The sequence below is a fragment of the Heterodontus francisci genome, chromosome 8, assembly GCF_036365525.1.
Source record: "Heterodontus francisci isolate sHetFra1 chromosome 8, sHetFra1.hap1, whole genome shotgun sequence".
NCBI lineage: Eukaryota > Metazoa > Chordata > Chondrichthyes > Heterodontiformes > Heterodontidae > Heterodontus > Heterodontus francisci.
In genome coordinates this window covers 5,015,776-5,033,541 of record NC_090378.1, presented here as the reverse complement: position 1 = coordinate 5,033,541, position 17,766 = coordinate 5,015,776, and the positions used below count along the sequence as shown (strand labels likewise).

The window sequence follows — 17,766 nt, the reverse complement described above, 5'->3', positions numbered from 1 at the left end:
GACGGTCACAGGAGGAAGCGGCAAAGGGAGGGAGGAGGGGACTGCTGGGGATGGAGGTGGCTATGGCAACCATTGAGGGGATTTTAGAGTTGAATTTGTTTGTTGTGATAAATTGAGCAGTGCCATCTTTAATCCTGGCAACTGCCTGAAATGTCAGTGCTGTTTCAGTGGAAGAGGCTGCATTTGAACATGTGTTAGTACTGCGCCACCTAGTGGCTGCGTTGTCAGCAAATGCAGCCTTTCATTATTCCTTAAAAAGACAGTGAACCAGTTGGGTTTTTATACAATCCGACAGCTTGATGGTCACCTTTTACTGGCACCAACTTTTGATTTTCGATTACACTTTCTACTTTTAAAAAGGCATTGATAGAATACACTTTAAGCGGCCTGGGAAACGGGGGCGGGGGGCTGTGCGGAGGGAAATGAAACTAGCCTCAAAATTAGCAATCCTTGAGAGAACAGTTCTTCTCCTGCCCCATAGGTTAATGGATACATGGATCAGACTTTCAGCTAATTATCAGATAACATAAAAATGCCTGGTTGGTTGAGAAGGAGACTGCAGGTTTTTGGAAGAAGCTCAAAACTCAATAATATAATCGCATGCACTTCCTAGCAGTCAAGACTGCTTACATCTCCAGCGTGGATTCTCTCCATCCCTTCAAGATAACTTCAAGCTCCACTTTAGCTTTGGCTCACAAATAGGAACTACAGGCATATGTTCAGCTTTCTAATCCACACTGCACCATCCAGGTGTTATCTAGTCTTATTCAAGAGCCATTTCAATGAGTTGATGAAGGAAGTGTAAGCATTTGTTTTTTCTGGGAGGTTCAAATGGCTTCCTTCATCTTTATTTACCTTGTTATCTTTTAACAGCATTTAGATAAATGGAGATTCATGCATGTTAGTAGGGCCAACAGAATATATATGTCATTTGTAGATAATATTGAGAGGGAGAGAGAAAAAGATCTTGGTGTTATTGTGTACAGTTTGCAGGTGGTTCATTACTGATGTAGAGAAGTTATAGCTGAAGCTAACAGTATTGGGTTATATTAATAGAACTACTCAATATATATCAAACACCACCATTTTGGCACTGTACAAGTTGCTGGTCAAGACCACACCAGGAGTACTGTATGCAGTTTTGGTCTTCACAACTGATGGGTGATATAGTGGCCATGGAAAAGGTTCAGAGAAGAGCTACAAGAATGATTCCTAGCTTAAAGAATCTCAGTCACTCAGATAGGCTCAAGGACCTCAGTCTATTTATATGTAGAGCAGTGTACACTAAGAGGTGATCTGATAGAGGTCTATAAAATATTGAAAGGGTTGGATAGATTGACCTATTGATAATCCAGTTTAACAGGCTGGGAGGAGCAGGGGACTGGAGTTTAAACCATGTAAGAGTAGCAATAGGCTGAATACTGGCTGCATCCTCATTTCCCAGAGAGTAGTGAGCCTCTGAAATATGTTTCCAGCTGTATAGTGTCTGCTGACTCTCTGCATTGCCTTCAAGAGTGAGCTCGATCAGTACCTGACTGGGGCAGAGATCGCATCATATGGAAGGTAGGTGTCGTTAAGAAAAGGCCCTCGTGATCACCTGAGAAGGGTGATAGGAATTTTCCAGAGTATGTTTTCCTTTATTTGCCCAGAGGTTTTTCCTCTGGTTTTGCCTCTCCCATCAGATTACATGGCTATGAGATTGGAGGGGTCGGGGGTGCAGGACATTTAGATACGATGCCCTACCCATCATGAGTGTGAAGCGGGCTTTCAGACCATTTGGCCTCCTCCTGTCTGTTACCTGGGTACGGTGGCATAGCGGTGATGTTACTGGACTAATCATCCAGAGACACGAGTTCAAATCCCACCATGGCAGCTGAGGAATTTAAATTCAGTTAATTAAATAAATCTGGAATAAAAAAGCTAGCATAAAGTAATAGCGACCATGAACATTATCATTAAAAGTGAGGATGATATGCAACAGGACATAGGTAGTCTAGCAGAATGGCAGACGTGGCAGATGGAATTTAATACTGACAAGTGAGAGGTGATGCATTTTGGCAGAAGGGATAGTGTGAGGCAATATATACTTAATGGCGCAGATCTAAAGAGTGCAAATCATAGAACAGAATAGAAAGTATAAAGCACAGAAAGAGGCCACTTGGCCCATCGTGTCTGTGCCGGCTGAAAAACAATCCACCCATTCTAATCCCACCTTCCAGTATTTGATCCGTAGCCCTGGAGATTACGGCACTTGAGGTGCATATCCAGTCTCCTTCTGAATGAGTTGAGGGTCTCTGCCTCAACTACCCTTTCAGGCAGTGAGTTCCAGACCACCAACACCCTCTGGGTGAAGACATTTTTCCTCAACTACCCTCTAATTTTTCTACCAATCACTTTAAATCTATGCCCCCTCATCACTGACCTCTCTGCTAAGGTAAACAGATCCTTCACCTCCACTCTATCCAGGCCCCTCAAGATTTGGTACATTTCAATCAGATCTTCCCTCAGCCTTCTCTGTTAAGGAGAATAACCCCAGCCTATCCAATCTTTCCTCTTGCTGCATTTTTCCAGTCCTGGCAACATACTTGTAAATCTCCTCTGTACCCTCCTTCGTGCAATTACATCCTTTCTGTAATGAGGTGACCAGAACTGCACACAGTACTCAAGTTGTGGCCTAACCAATGATTTATACAGTTCCAGCATAACCTCCCTGCTCTTATATTCTATACCTCTGCTGATAAAGGAAAAGATTCTATATGCCTTCTTGACTACCTTATCGACCTGTCCTGCTACCTTCAGGGATCTGTGAACATTCACTCCAAGGTCCCTCACTTCCTCTGCACTTCTCAGTATTTTCCCATTAATCATGTATTCCTTTGCCTTATTTGACTTCCCAAGATGCATTACTTCACTCTTCTCCAGATTTAATTCCATTTGCCACTTTTCTGCCCATCTGACAAGATCATCAATATCTTCCTGCAGCCTACAGCAATCCTCCTCGCTGTCTACCACATGGCCAATCTTTGTCATCTGCAAATTTCTTGATCATGCCCCCCTACATTTATGTCCAAATCATTAATATATACCAGAAAAAGCAGGGGACCCAGCACTGAACCCTGTGGAATGCCACTGGAAACAGCCCTCATCTCAAAAACACCTGCCATCAATTACCCTTTGTTTCCTGCCACCGATCCAATTCTGTATCCCCCTTGCTGCATTTCCCTGGATCCCATGGGATTTTATTTTTTAAACCAGTCTGCCATGTGGGACCTCGTCAAAAGCCTTGCTAAAATTCATGCAGACCACATCAACTGCACTACCCTCATCTATCTTGTTACTTCTTCAAAAAATTCTATCAAGTTGGTCAAACAAGATCTTCCCTTAACAAATCCATACTGACTCTCCTTGATTAACCTGTGCCTTTCTAAGTGACAGTTTATCCTGTCCCTTAGAATAGTGTGCAGAAACAGAGGGACCTGCATGTGCATCGATCTTTGAAGGTGGCAGGTCATGTTGAGAGAGTGGTTAGCAAAACATATGGGATCTTGGGCTTCAGAAATAGAGGCACAGAGAACAAAAGCAGGGAGGTTATGCTGAACCATTATAAAGTTCTGTATAAGCTCCAACTGGAATATTGCATCCAGCTCTGGTCCCACTTTAGAAAGGATGTGAGGGTCCGAGAGAGGGTGCAGAGGAGATTTACCAGAATGGTTCCAGGGATGGGGGATTTTAGTTACAAGGTTAGGTTGGAGAAGCTGGGGTTGTTTTCCCTGGAGCAAAGGAGATTGAGAGGAGTTTTGATACAGGTGTACAAGATTATGACAGGCTTAGATAAGTTAGTCAAGGAAAAACTGTTCCCATTAACTGATGGTACAAGGACTTGGGGACACAGATTGAAGGTTTTGCGCAAGAGATGCGGAGTCAATGTGAGGAAGAATTTTTTTGTTTTACATAGTGAATGGTAATGACCTGGAACTCGCTGCCCACAAGGGTGCTGGAAGCAGAGACAATCAATGATTTCAAAAGGAAATTGGATGGGCACGAAGGAAATAAACTTGCTACGGGGATTGAGCAGGGGAGTGGGACTGACTGACTGGATTGCTCCGCAGAGAGCCGGCATGGACTCGATGGACCGAATGGCCTCCTTCTTTGGTGTAAATGACTCTATGACTAATGCCCTTTCGGAAAGGAAATCTGCTGCCCTAACCCCGTCTGGCCTATATGTGACTCTAGACCCTCATAATTACCTTTCTGAAATAGCATAACAAGCTACTCAGTTGTATTCAAAGCAGTTCATCACGACTGTGTCAAGGGCAATTAGGGATGGGCAATAAATGCTGCTTTCCCAGTGATGCCCACACCCCAAGAATGAATATAAAAAATGTATGTTGATAATACACTGCACAGCTGTTAGAAGTATTTTTAAGCATTGCTTCCCTCCGCCTCTCCTATATTTCTCCCTTCTATAATTGGGCCATTTTCAGACATAACTACATAACAGTCCAGGCTGTTCACTTCTGCTGGCAGTCTCCCCACCAATGACGAGCAAATGCTTACAGAGGCCTAGCTGACTGGTTGGCCATCCTGCCATCTAGTGGCCTGGCCAAGAACTGAACACCAGCTCTCAACCTTGTACAGGATAGCCAGAATGATGGTGATCAGTTCAGAAAGCTCCAACTGTGGCCTAATTCCTGCCTAGGCTTCAGATGTCAAGTCTCATTACATTGTGGTAATATTAATATCAACAAAGATAAGCAAATGAAACTCCTGCCTGCAATGTCATAATGGAGAAGTAGGTATTCCAGTGCCAGAGCTCCTGATACATATTTACAGAGACTACACTGCAATATTGGGGTTACTTTCTGTAACATACAGTTACACTATATTTCTGTACATTACAAATTACTACACTTCAAAAGTATTTAATTAGCTATAAAATGCTTTGGGGTGCCTGGAGATCAGGAAAGGCACAATATAAAAGTGTGCAAAGGTCTCCTGCTTTATGCAACAGCAACTGTAGGACAAAGAGTTCAGTTGCTCAATAAAAGCAGGAAAATTTATGTTCCAGTTTTGCTTTCTTGTCAGAAGCAGGATTACTTTTAGGTCACAAAATTTTTTTACAAACAGCAATGGTGCTGCAATGATCGCAGCTTATTTTGATAGTAAATCCCAAGGTTCAGGTTAACAGTGACGTTAATAAAAATGAAGAGTGGAGAGTTCAAAGGTTGGGATTGTTCTCTTTACAGTAGAGAAAGTAAAAAACAAATTTAAGAGGTGTTTAAAATTGAGTTAATCAGGAGGAACTGTTTCTAGTGGCAGGAGGGGTGACAACCAGAGGCCACAGATTTAAAGTCATTTGCAAAACTACCAGAGGTGACAGGCTTAAATTTTGTTTTAAAATGCAGCAACTTGTGATCTGGAATGCGCTGCCTGAAAGGGCAATAGAAGTAGATTCAACAAGGGTTTTCAAAAAGGAATTAAAAATATACTTAAAAAGGAATAATTTACCCAGATATGGTGAAGAGCAGGGAGAGTGGGACGCATTGTTTCAGAGAAAGGCACAGGAACAATGGACCAACTGGCCTCCTCCTGTGCTGTATCAGTCTATGAGCGTAATGGCTAAGAACCAGAGTTTTTAGGATCTATTACAGCATGACGGGTCGATTATTGGGACACGACCTCCCAGGGCTATACTTGGCCTACGGAAGGGAGCTGCAGTGGCTCAGAATTCAGTTGGAAGGCAGTGAAAGTTGCACGGTGCAGACAGCCTGCTGAATACATCATTCGATCACAGGGGGCACAGCCTGCTGATTACTGACATATGGAAACCATCAAGGGGAGACCAGTATTAGAATGGAATTCTAATAGTCATCCCGTGATTAACTTGCAGGCCTTCATCTGTAGAGAACGTGGTATAAAATTGAAATGTGCAAATAACTTTTAATGAAGTAATACAAGCAAAACCATTTTACCATCATTATTTTTCCTTTCTTGCCAACTGTGATCCCAGAGTTCCTGAAGCCAGAGTTTATAGCGACAGAGTGCTGTAACCCAAAACAGTAAGTCAGAAAAATAGTATGTGTTTATCTGCACAGATTGAAGTTAAAAATCAAAAATGTATCTCAGAATTGCAAATTAAACCTTGGCTCTTTAATTAAGAGAAGTTCCTTTGTAACATTTCAATATTCAATGCAGTAGTTTTACTTCAAGTCCTGATCAGAGAATTCCTCTAAGCTGATGATGCTGCGCTAGTTGCTCACATGGAAACTCAACTACAAAGACTCATGGACTGTCTCTCCCATGCCTGTAACTTGTTCTCCTTGACTATAAACGTTAAGAAAACCGTGGTCACGGGACAAGGTTTTGCATTTCCGCCCCTGATCACACTAAGTAACACCCCATCGGAAGTGGTTAGCAAATTCTGCTACTTGGGGTCCACGGTGACAGACAGTCTTGCCCCTTGATGCAGAGCTCAGTACACGTATGGGGAAAGCAGCTACCACCTTTGGTCGACTTGCGAAATGCGCATAGGATAACACCAGCTGACCCTTAGTACCTAGCTGATGTTTTAGAAGGCCTGTGTTCTCAGCACCTTGCTGTATAGCTGTGACACATGGGCGACTTACAGCTACTAGGAAAAGCAGCTCACTAATTTCCATCTTTGCTGTCTATAGTGCATTATGGGTATATCCTGGCAGGACAAAAATCACAAATGTGGCAGTCCTCTCAAAGGCAAAGCTCCCAAGCGTGTTGGTACGAATCAGAGGCAGCTTCAATGGATCGGACATATCTGCAGGATGGAAGACGGTCGCATACCCAAGGATGCTTGCAAGCATGACATGAAGGCCCTTAATGTCAATTATTGCACTGGGAGTCACTAGCTGGCGAAGGACGGAAATGGCAACACATCCTGTGGACTGGTGTGCACGACCATGATGACCAGTTGCAACAGCAGGTTGGCAAAAGGCACCAATGTCAAAACCAACAACTCACAGTGTCACTTGGCAGCTTCATGTGCAGCACTTGTGGCAGAACCTGCCTCTCAAGGATTGGCCTTCACAGTCATCAGCAAAGGTGCACCAAGAGAAGACACCCCACCTAAATGCGACCTGGGTTCAGTTCTGGGTACTGTCTTAGCAGAGTTTGCAAGTTCTCCCTATGACGGCGTGGGCTTCCGCCGGGTGCTCCAGTTTCCTCCCACAGCCAAAGACTTGCAGGTTGATAGGTAACTTGGCTATTGTAAATTGCCCTTAGTGTAGGTAAGTGGTAGGAGAATGGTGGGGATGTGATAGGGAATATGGGGTTAATGTAGGATTAGTATAAATGGGTGGTTGTTGGTTGGTACAGACTCAGTGGGCCAAAGGGCCTGTTTCAATAAATAAATGGGTTTGCTGCATGTCCATCATCTTTCGAAGGATGTCAACCAACCGTTTCCCTCTATTAGTCCTAGGATGCCAACCAGTTTTACATAGAATATACAGCACAGAAACAGGCCATACAGCCAACTGACCCATGCAGGAATTTCTGCTCCACACGAGCCTTCTCCGACCCCTCTTCCTGTAACCCCATCAACATATCCTTCTATTCCTTTCTTCCTCCTGTGTTTATACAATTTCCCCTCTTCTGCCCTACCAAATCCTTCAGTATTCCCTACACCTTAATAGATTACTCCTCAATCTTCTAAACTCAAGGGAATACAAGCAACACTTCCTCATAATTAAACGTCAAAGCCTCGGTATCATTCTAGTGAACCTGCGCTGCATCCCCCTCCAAGGCCAATATATCCCTCCTGAGATATTGTACCCAGAACTGAACGCACTGTCCAAATGTGGTCTGACTAAGGCTCTGTAAACTGAAATAAAAACAAGAAATGCTGGAAATATTCAGCAGATCTGGCAGCATCTGTGCAGAGAGAAGCAGAGTTAACGCTTCAGGTCAGTGACCCTTCTTCAGAACTGGCAAATATTAGAAATGTAAAAGGTTTTAAGCAAGTAAAGCGGGGAGTGGGGCAAGAGATAACAAAAGAGAAGGTATCGATAGGACAGGGTCACAGAAAATAACTGACCAGAAGGTCATGGAACAAAGGCAAACGGTATGTTAATGGTGTGCTGAAAGACAAAGCTTTAGAACAGAGAGTGTTTGAACTGACTGTAAAGCACAAAGCATTCCAAGCACAATATTTAAATTTAAAAAAACAGCGGGTAGGCACAGTAGAAACAAACTAACCAAACTAAAATAAAATAACCAAATAAAAAGGAAAAACAAACATAAAAAGTGGGGGCCCCCGTCATGCTCTAAAATTATTGAATTCAACGTTCAATCCAGCATGGGGTCCAGGGTGTACTAGCTAGATGGATAAAGAACTGGCTGGGCAACAGGAAACAGAGAGTAGCAGTAGAAGGGAGTTTCTCAAAATGGAGACGTGTGACCAGTGGTGTTCCACAGGGATCCGTGCTGGGACCACTGTTGTTTGTGATATACATTAATTATTTGGAGGAAAGTATAGGTGGTCTGATTAGCAAGTTTGCAGACGACACTAAGATTGGTGGAGTAGCAGATAGTGAAGGGGACTGTCAGAGAATACAGCAGAATATAGATAGATTGGAGAGTTGGGCAGAGAAATGGCAGATGGAATTCAATCAGGGCAAATGCGAGGTGATGCATTTTGGAAGATCCAATTCAAGAGTGAACTATACAGTAAATGGAAAAGTCCTGGGGAAAATTGATGTACAGAGAGATTTGGGTGTTCAGGTCCATTGTTCCCTGAAGGTGGCAATGCAGGTCAATAGAGTGGTCAAGAAGGCATACGGCATGCTTTCCTTCATCGGACGGGGTATTGAGTACAAGAGTTGGCAGGTCATGTTACAGTTGTATAAGACTTTGGTTCGGCCACATTTGGAATACTGCGTGCAGTTCTGGTCGCCACATTACCAAAAGGATGTAGATGCTTTGGAGAGGGTGCAGAGGAGGTTCACCAGGATGTTGCCTGGTATGGAGGGCGCTAGCTATGAAGAGAGGTTGAGTAGATTAGGATTATTTTCATTAGAAAGACGGAGGGTGAGGGGGGACCTGATTGAGGTGTACAAAATCATGAGAGGTATAGACAGGGTGGATAGCAAGAAGCTTTGTCCCCCAGAGTGGGGGATTCAATTACGAGGGGTCACGAGTTCAAAGTGAGAGGGGAAATGTTTAGGGGGGATATGCGTGGAAAGTTCTTTACGCAGAGGGTGGTGGGTGCCTGGAATGCGTTGCCAGCGGAGGTGGTAGACGCGGGCACGATAGCGTCTTTCAAGATGTATCTAGACAGATACATGAAAGGGCAGGAAGCAAAGAGATACAGACCCTTAGAAAATAGGCGACATGTTTAGCTAGAGGATCTGGGTCGGCGCAGGTTTGGAGGGCCGAAGGGCCTGTTCCTGTGCTGTAATTTTCTTTGTTCTTTGTTCAGGCTGTAGTGTGCCTAAATCGGTAAATGAGATGCTGTTCCTCAAGCTTGCGTTGATGTTCAATGGAACACTGCAGCAATCCCAGGACAGAGATGTGGGCATGAGGGCGGGGGGAGGGGGCGGGAAAAAGTGTTGAAATAGCCAGCAACCGGAAGCTTGGGGTCACGCTTACGGACTGAGCGGAGGTGTTCCACAAAGCGGTCACCCAATCTGCCTTTGGTCTCCCCATTGTAGAGGCGACCACATTGTGAGTAGCGAATACAGTATACTAAATTGAAAGAAGTACAAGTAAATCGCTGCTTCACCTGAAAGGAGTGTTTGGGGCCTTGGATAGTGAGGAGAGAGGAGGTAAGTGGGCAGGAATTACACTTCCTGCGATTGCAGGAGAAGGTGCTGTGGGAAGGGGACGAGCTGGTAGGGGGCAATGGAGGAGTGACGAGAATGTCGCAGAAAGAATGATCCCTTCGGAATGCTGACAGGGGGAGGGAGGGGAAGATGCATTTGGTACTGGCATCAGCCTGGATGTGGCGTAAGTGGCAGAGGATGATCCTTTGGATCTGGAGGCTGGTGGGGTGAAAAGTGAGGACAAGGGGAACCCTGTCGCGGTTCTGGGAGGGAGGGGAAGGGGTGAGGGTAGAGGTGCGGGAAATGGGCCGTACACGGTTGAGAGCCCTGTCAACCACAGTGGAAGGGAATCCTCGGTTGAGGAAAAAGGAAGATATATCAGAAGCGCTGTCGTGGAAGGTAGCATCATCAGAGCAGACGCGTCAGAGACGGAGAAACTGGGAGAATGGAATGGAGTCCTTACAGGAGGTAGGGTGTGAAGAAGTGTAGTCGAGGTAGCTGTGGGAGTCGGTGGCCTTACAATGAATATTAGTAGACAGCTGTCAACTGAAGCTTCACTTTCGTCCCATTGTATTCCATACCCCTTCAGATAAAGGGCAACTTTAAATTTAGCCTTTATGATTACTTTTTGTAAAAGCAAAAATATTGAGCTCAGCTAACTCAGCACTGACTGGGGGGCAGCAGGGGGTGGGTCAACCCATTAAGAGGTCAAGGCCAGCTCTCAATATCTGAAGTAAATGGCCGACTGACTCTTACCAGGAGTTGTGCATCCTCCATCTTCCTGCACTGGACATGGAGAACAAACGGTTCAAATTTAAACACTGCATTGTCCTGTGCTTTCTGCAGCCCGGCAATCTACAGGTGGATGGAGAAAAGAAGCTAGAGAAACAAAATGCACTAGTTCATACCAAAACAAAATAGTTAAACTTTCTCTTGGATACTTGTTACAATCCCATCTCACAAAATTTTGGACAGATATCCAGAGGACCCAGGGATGAAGAACTTCAGTTATGTGGAGAGATGGGAGAAGCTGGGATTGTTCTCCTTAGACCAGAGAAGGTTAAGAGGAAATTTATTATAGGTGTTCAAAATCATGAAGGGTTCTGATAGTTTCTCCTTATTTATGGTTTCCACTTGCAGAAAGATCGATGACCAGAAAACACAGATTTAAGGTGATTGGCAAAAGAACCAGAGGCGACATGAGGAAAAACCTTTGTTTACACAGAGTTATGATCTAGCTTGCACTGCCTGAAAAGGCAGTGGAAGCAGATTCAATAGTGACTTTCAAAAGATAACTGCATAAATAATTGAATGGGTCTATGGGGAAAGAGCAGGGAGTGGGACTACGGATTCATGTACGACACAGGAGGTCATTTGGCCCATTGAGTCCATGCCAGTTCTCCAACGAGCAATCCAGTCAGTCCCACTCCCCTGCTTGATCCCTGTAGCTCCGCAAGCTTATTTCTTTCAAGTGGCCATCCAACTTCCTTTTGAAGACATTGATTCTCTCCGCTTCCATCACCCTTGTGGTCAGCGAGCTCCAGATCATTACCAGCCGCTGCGTAAAATTCTTCCTCATATTCGCCCTGCCTCTCTTTGCCAAAACCTTCAATCGGTGTCCCCTAGTCCTTGCACCATCAGTTAATGGAACAGTTTTTCCTTGTCTAACTTATCTCGGCCTTCATAATCTTGCACACTTCTATTAAATCTCCCCTCTATTTCCTTTATTCTAAGGAGAACAAGACCACCTAACCTTGTAACTAAAATTCCCCATCTCTGAAACTATTCTGGTAAATCTCATCTGCACAGTCAAGGACCCACATGCTTCCTAAAGTATGGTGAACTTTGTCTGAACTGCTTCTAATTATATCATTTAAGGAAGGAGACCAAAACTGTACACAGTACTCCTCATCAATGCTTTGTACAACTGTAGCACAACTTCCTTACTTTTACTAACCGCTCTGGCAATATGTCCTGCCACTTTCAAAGATCAATGCACATACACCCCCAGGTTCCTCTGTTCCTGCACACTCTTTAGAACTGTGCCATTAAGTATATATTGCCACTCCCTATTTGTTCTGCCAAAATACATCACCTCGCACTTATCAGATACTAGCCTATCTATGTCCCGTTGTAGGCTGTTTATATCATCCTCACTGTTTGCCACACAAAATTTGGAAGCATTGTGATCTATGAGGAGGATAGTGATAAACTGCAAGAGGACATAGACAGGCTGGTGGAATGGGCGGGCATGTGACAGATGAAATTTAATGCAGAAAAGTGTGAAGTGAAGAATGAGGAGACACAATACAAAATAAAGGATACAATTCTAAAGGGGGTGCAGAAACAGAAGAACCTGCGGATAAATGTGCACGAATTGTTGAAGGTGGCAGGGCAGGTTGAGAAGCAGTTGGTAAGGCATAAGGGATACGCACTTTATAAATAGAGGTATAGAGTACAAAAGCAAGGAAATTATGGTAAACTTTGATAAAACACTGATTCAACCTCAAATGGAGTAATGTGTCCAATCCTGGGCAATGTACTTTAGGAAGGATGTGGAGGCATTCAAGAGTGTGGAGAAAAGTTTTGCGTGAATGGTTTCAGGGATGAGGGACTTCAGTTATGAGGATAGTTTGGAGAAGTTGGGGCTGTTCTCACAGAAGAGATGATTGAGGAGATTTTTTTTTTTTTTAAGAGGTGTTCAAAATCATGAGGGTTCTAGATAGAGTGAATAGGGAGAAACTGCTCCCATTGGCGGAAGGATCAAGAACCAAAGGACACTGATTTAAGGTGACTGGCAAAAGAACCAAAGACAACATGAGGAAAAACTTTTTTTTGTTACACAGCGAGTGGTTAGGATCTGGAAGGCACTGCCTGAGAGTGTGGTGAATGGCTTTCAAAAGAGAATGGATGATTATCTTGAGAAAGGATTTGCAGGGTTATGGGGAAAAGGCTGGGGGTGGTCTGACACAATGCGCCGAATGGCCTCCTCTGTGCTGTAAACATTCTATGAATTGGATAGGTCTTTCAAAGAGCTGGCACGGACATGACAGACCAAATGGTGTCCTTCTGTGCTGTATGACTCTACGATATTGGCTGCACTTTACAATGCAATGATTGTAAACAAGGATTCAGTAGACGAGATACAGAGAAATTATTTCTCCTGGTGGGCATAAAATCAAGATCAAGGGGTCGCAGTCGTAAAGTTGCAGATTTTTCTCCTTGCACGGAGCCACAGCGAGACATTGTGTGTATTAAAAAATCACATTACTTTTCAATCCAATACTGAGGAGATAATGCTGATTAAATTATATTTCTTAAAGGCACCCAACTGTCTAAAGTGAGCTAAACGTACGTATACTGCACTGGTGCTTGTTTGGAAAGGTACAGCAATATAGAATTAAAAACCGGGGATACTAAGATATGACATATTAACTGCGTGCAGACAGTTGAAGAGAATCCTTTGACAGACCAAGCTAGTGGGGGAAAGGGGAACAGAATATTGGTGTCTTACCACATCTTCTTTCTGACATTTCTGGTGAGTCACAAATAGCCAGGAGCAGTTCTGTTTCTGTACTTCAGTGTGATCAGAGCCCTAAATAAATTACAAGTACATTGGATATTATATGATTTACAGAATGAAGTCCATCAGAAAAAAAAGTTGGTACATTAAACAAGTAGTCTTCCAAGTCACTCACTGTCAAACAGTAAATGCCTGCAATGATTTTAGATAAAATAGTGAAAAGTGTGGCCTACAGTAGCTGACTCATAGCATTCTGGCGTCAACTTGGCTCAGTGGGGACATTCTTGCCCTCCAGGCAGAAAATTGTCAGCTTTTCCTTACCCTCCATGGCCTAGCACCACCACCCCAAACCCACCCCCCACCAACCCCCCCCACCCCCGACACCAGCCTCTTCCAGCCCTACACTGTTTCATAGGATCATAGGAAATAGAAAAATAGAAGTAGGCCAGTTGGTCCATCGAGCCTGCTCCGCCGTTCAAACAGATCATGGCTGATCATCTACCACTACGCCATTTTCCCCCGCTATCCAATATCCATTAATGTCGTCAGTCTTCAGAAATCTATCCATTTCTGTCTTGAACATGCTCAATGACTGAGCTTCAACATCCCTCTGGGGCAGAGAATTCCAAAGATTCACCACCCTCTGAATGAAGAAATTCCTCCTCATCTCAGTCTTAAATGGCCTACCCCTTGTTCTGAGACTATGTGCCCTGATTCTAGACTCACCAGTCAGGGCAAACATCCTATCTAAATCTGCCCTGTCCCCACTTCCTTCGCTCCACAAGTGGCAGCCGTGCCTTCAGTTGCCAGGGTTCTAAGATCTGGAAATCCTTCCTTAAAACCCTCTCTCTCTTTCCCCCCAACCCAACCATTAAAGACAGCTTAAACAAGTGTTTGGTCACCTGTCCTTATACCTCCTTACGTAGCATGGTATCAATCTTCTGTCTGATTACATTCCTGTGAAGCACCTTAGGACTAAGTTAAAGGCGTTTTATAAATGCAAATTCACATTGTTATTCTACACTTTTCACTTTTTAGTAATACATCCTCTGCACACTGCTTGCCCACGCACATTGCTTGACACTTTTATGAAGGTTGATGCCACCATACAGTGACATTGAGGATTGTGTAAGCCATATTCCGAGCATGGTAGGGAAGTGCTGAGCCCATCAGGATTGAATTGATGCATAATGTTCAAGAAGCCAGACACGAAATGAAATGCTTAGGAACATGTGCAAGAGAACTGTAAAAAGACTAAAAGTATATAAACATTTATGGCACAGAAACAGGCCATTCAGCCTAAATGGTCTATGCTGGTGTTTGTGTTCCACACACACTTCCTCCCACCCTGACAATATATCCTTCTATTCCTTTCTCCCTCATGTTTGTCCAGCTGTCGCTTAAATGCATCTCTGCTATTCACCTCAACCACTCCCTGTGGTAGTGAGTTCTACATTCTCACCACACTCTGGGTAAAGATGTTTCTCCTGAATTCCCTACTGGATTTATTAGTGATTATCAGTTTATCTCTATAGTCTTGGACTTCATCACAAGTGGGGACATCTTACCTACCCTATCAAATCCTTTCATAATTTTCAAGACCTCTATTAGGTCACCCTCAGCCTTCTTTTTTCTAGAGACAACAGCCCCAGCCTGTTCCATCTGTGCTGCAAGATACAGAAAAATGAAATTGGGTTTCCCAGAGCTCGAGATGTTGAAGAAACTTGAAGGCAGAGAAACTGCAAGAGAAAGCGGATTTAGGCAAACACATTTCTTCCATTTATAAACTCAAACAGTGAAATGCTTGTATGAGTAGGTGTGGACTCCTGAATGTGGACATAATGATTGCCTTTGAACAGCCAGAGAACAGCAGAGTCCTTTGATGTTGTCAATCACTTAAAAAATTCTCCACTGCCTCTCCTCCATAGTCCAACTGCATTTCTGGTTCCTTCCCAGATGGCAGATGTGGCTCAGTGGGCGGCACTCTCCTCAAACAGGAAGGTTGTGCGTTCAAGAAACAGGTACATAACGAAGGCTGATACGCCTAGTGATGCCTTGAGGAAGAGTTGCCATCTTTCAGACGAGACGTGAAATTGTGTCTGCTCTTACAGGTAGGCGTAAAGGATCCCAATACACCTTCTGAACACAATGAAAGGAGGTTTTTATTTTTATCCCTCAACCAACATCAGTAAGCATAGATTATCTGGTCATTTATCACATTATTGGTAATGGATATTGCTGTGTGCAAATTGGCTGTAATATTTCTTATATTACAGCACTGACTACACTTTGGGAAGTCGTGAAAGGCACTATATAAAGACAAACTTGTTCATTCTCCCATCTCTCTTCCAACCCCACACAATGCCTCCTAGATTACCCTCTCCTTCCAGAAAAAAGGGTTTCTAAAACTCAGGCAGAATACCTGCAGAAGACAAGAACGAACAACACTACTACTGTTGACAGCTGGAGAACAGATGCCACACTGCAACCTCACACCATCTGTGAGCATGCAGCAGGTGAGTCCTGAGCAACATTCAATCTCAAGGCACGAGTTCCAACCAAGCAACATTCAAACCAACTCATTTGACAGAATTGACTTCAGAATTGCAGAAGATTCGATATAAAAAGGTTTGAGAAAGCTCATGAAACCTGGGCCATCCTAAACAAAGCTCCCAGTGTCACACAAGCTGCAGTCGTCCTTCCCCTCACTCTTTCTCACTGTTCATCGCCTTCACTATCTTTTCCCCTAAATTTATTACCCTCTCTCTTGCTCCATTTATTGCTCCATTGCCTTAAACATCCTCCTTTCTCTCCATCCAAGTATTTCCCTTTGTATAACCTTGTTTCCATCAACAGGTATGGCCCCTACATCTCCCCCATATATATTCTCCCTTTGTGTTTCACCTTTCCTTCTACCCCACTTCTTTCCCTTCTCCATCTATCCCCTTCCTTCCGACTATCCCTTCTTCCCCATATATATCATCTCCACTTCTCTCATGTGTAACCCCTATTCCCTTGTCCTCTCTAACATTCCTCTTTCCGCCCCCCCCCCCCACCCCGCCAGGCACACCCCCTTCCCTCCACCTCTACGTAGGTGGCCTCCACCTCCAATGAACAGGAGTGCCGAACTGGACAACAGGAAACGTGAGCTTCACAAGACCAGAGCTGCAAGCACCTCTTCTGCACCAACAATGCACGTGTGCTCAAATTGGAGTAATTAGTCATCTTCAAACACATTGCACCTGGAACTTGAACTCTATAAATTCTAGTTGACGTCATGGTCATCTTTGACCACAAAGGACGAATACACATGCAGGTGGTATCAAGTGACTGTGTGTTGCCCTAATCCCCATTCCCAGGGTTTCACCCAGCTAGTGCCAATTGGCACTGTGACACCATAGCCAGCATGGGTCAACATTATGACAATGTGATGCTCAGTTTGGGTTCCGCCAGAGCCACTCAGCTCCTGAACTCATTACAGCCTTGGTCCAAACATGGACAAAAGAGCAAGAACTCCAGAGGTTAGGTGAGGTGAGAGTTACTGCCCTTGACATCAAGGCAACCTTTGACCAAGTATGGCATCAAGGAGCCCTAGCAAAACTGCAGTCAATGGGAATTAGGGGGAAAACTGGTTGGAGTCAGACCTATCAAAAAGGAAGATGGCTGTGGTTGTTGGAGGACAATCATCTCTATCCCAGGACATCAGTGCACGAGTTCCTCAGGGTAGCGTCCTAGGCCAAACCATCTTCAGTTGCTTCATCAATGACCTTCCCTCCATCATAAGGTCAGAAGCGGGGATGTTTGCTGATGATTGTACAATGTTCAGCATTCGCGACTCCACACATGACACAGCCCGCATTCAGATACAGTAAGACCTGGACAACATCCAGGCTTGGGCTGATAAGTAGCAAGTAACAATTGCGCAACACAAGTGCCAGGAAATGACCATCTCAAACGAGAGAGAATCTAACCATCTCCCCTTGATGTTCAATAGCATTACCATCGCTGAATCCCCCACTATCAACATCCTGGGAGTTACCATTGACAGAAACTGAACTGGACTAGCCACATAAATACTGTGGCAACAAGAAAAGGTCAGAAGCTGTGAATTCCCTGTGGCTAGTAACTCACCTCTTCTATCCCTAATGCCTGACCACCATCTACAAGGCACAAGTCAGGAGCATGGTGGAATACTCTCCACTTGCCTGGATGGGTGCAGCACCAACAACACTCAAGAGGCTCGATGCCATTCAGGACAAAGCAGCCCGCTTGATTGGCACCCCATCCATCATCCTCAACATTCACTCCCTCCACCACCAATGCACAGTGGCAGCAGTGTGTACCATCTAAAAGATGCACTGCAGCAACTCACCAAGGCTCCTTCACAGCACCATCCAAATCCACGACTCTACAACCTAGAAGGACAAGGGCAGCAAATGCATGGGAACACCA

At 44.3% G+C, this 17,766-nt stretch overlaps 1 protein-coding gene across 2 annotated transcripts in view; it reads right to left on the bottom strand.

Annotated features, from left to right (window-relative positions):
* The window catches only part of tyw3 (tRNA-yW synthesizing protein 3 homolog (S. cerevisiae)), a 38,857-nt gene that overhangs the window by 19,660 nt on the left and 1,431 nt on the right, over positions 1 to 17,766 (bottom strand). Inside the window, exons 2-4 of one of the 2 annotated variants that reach the window (XM_068036573.1) lie at positions 13,306 to 13,386; positions 10,548 to 10,646; positions 5,973 to 6,044 (exon numbers count right to left, since the gene is read on the bottom strand). In XM_068036573.1, coding sequence (XP_067892674.1) covers positions 5,973 to 6,044; positions 10,548 to 10,646; positions 13,306 to 13,386 — 252 coding nt within the window. The remainder of the gene's footprint in view (positions 1 to 5,972; positions 6,045 to 10,547; positions 10,647 to 13,305; positions 13,387 to 17,766) is intronic. The other variant, XM_068036574.1, reaches the window with a different exon arrangement.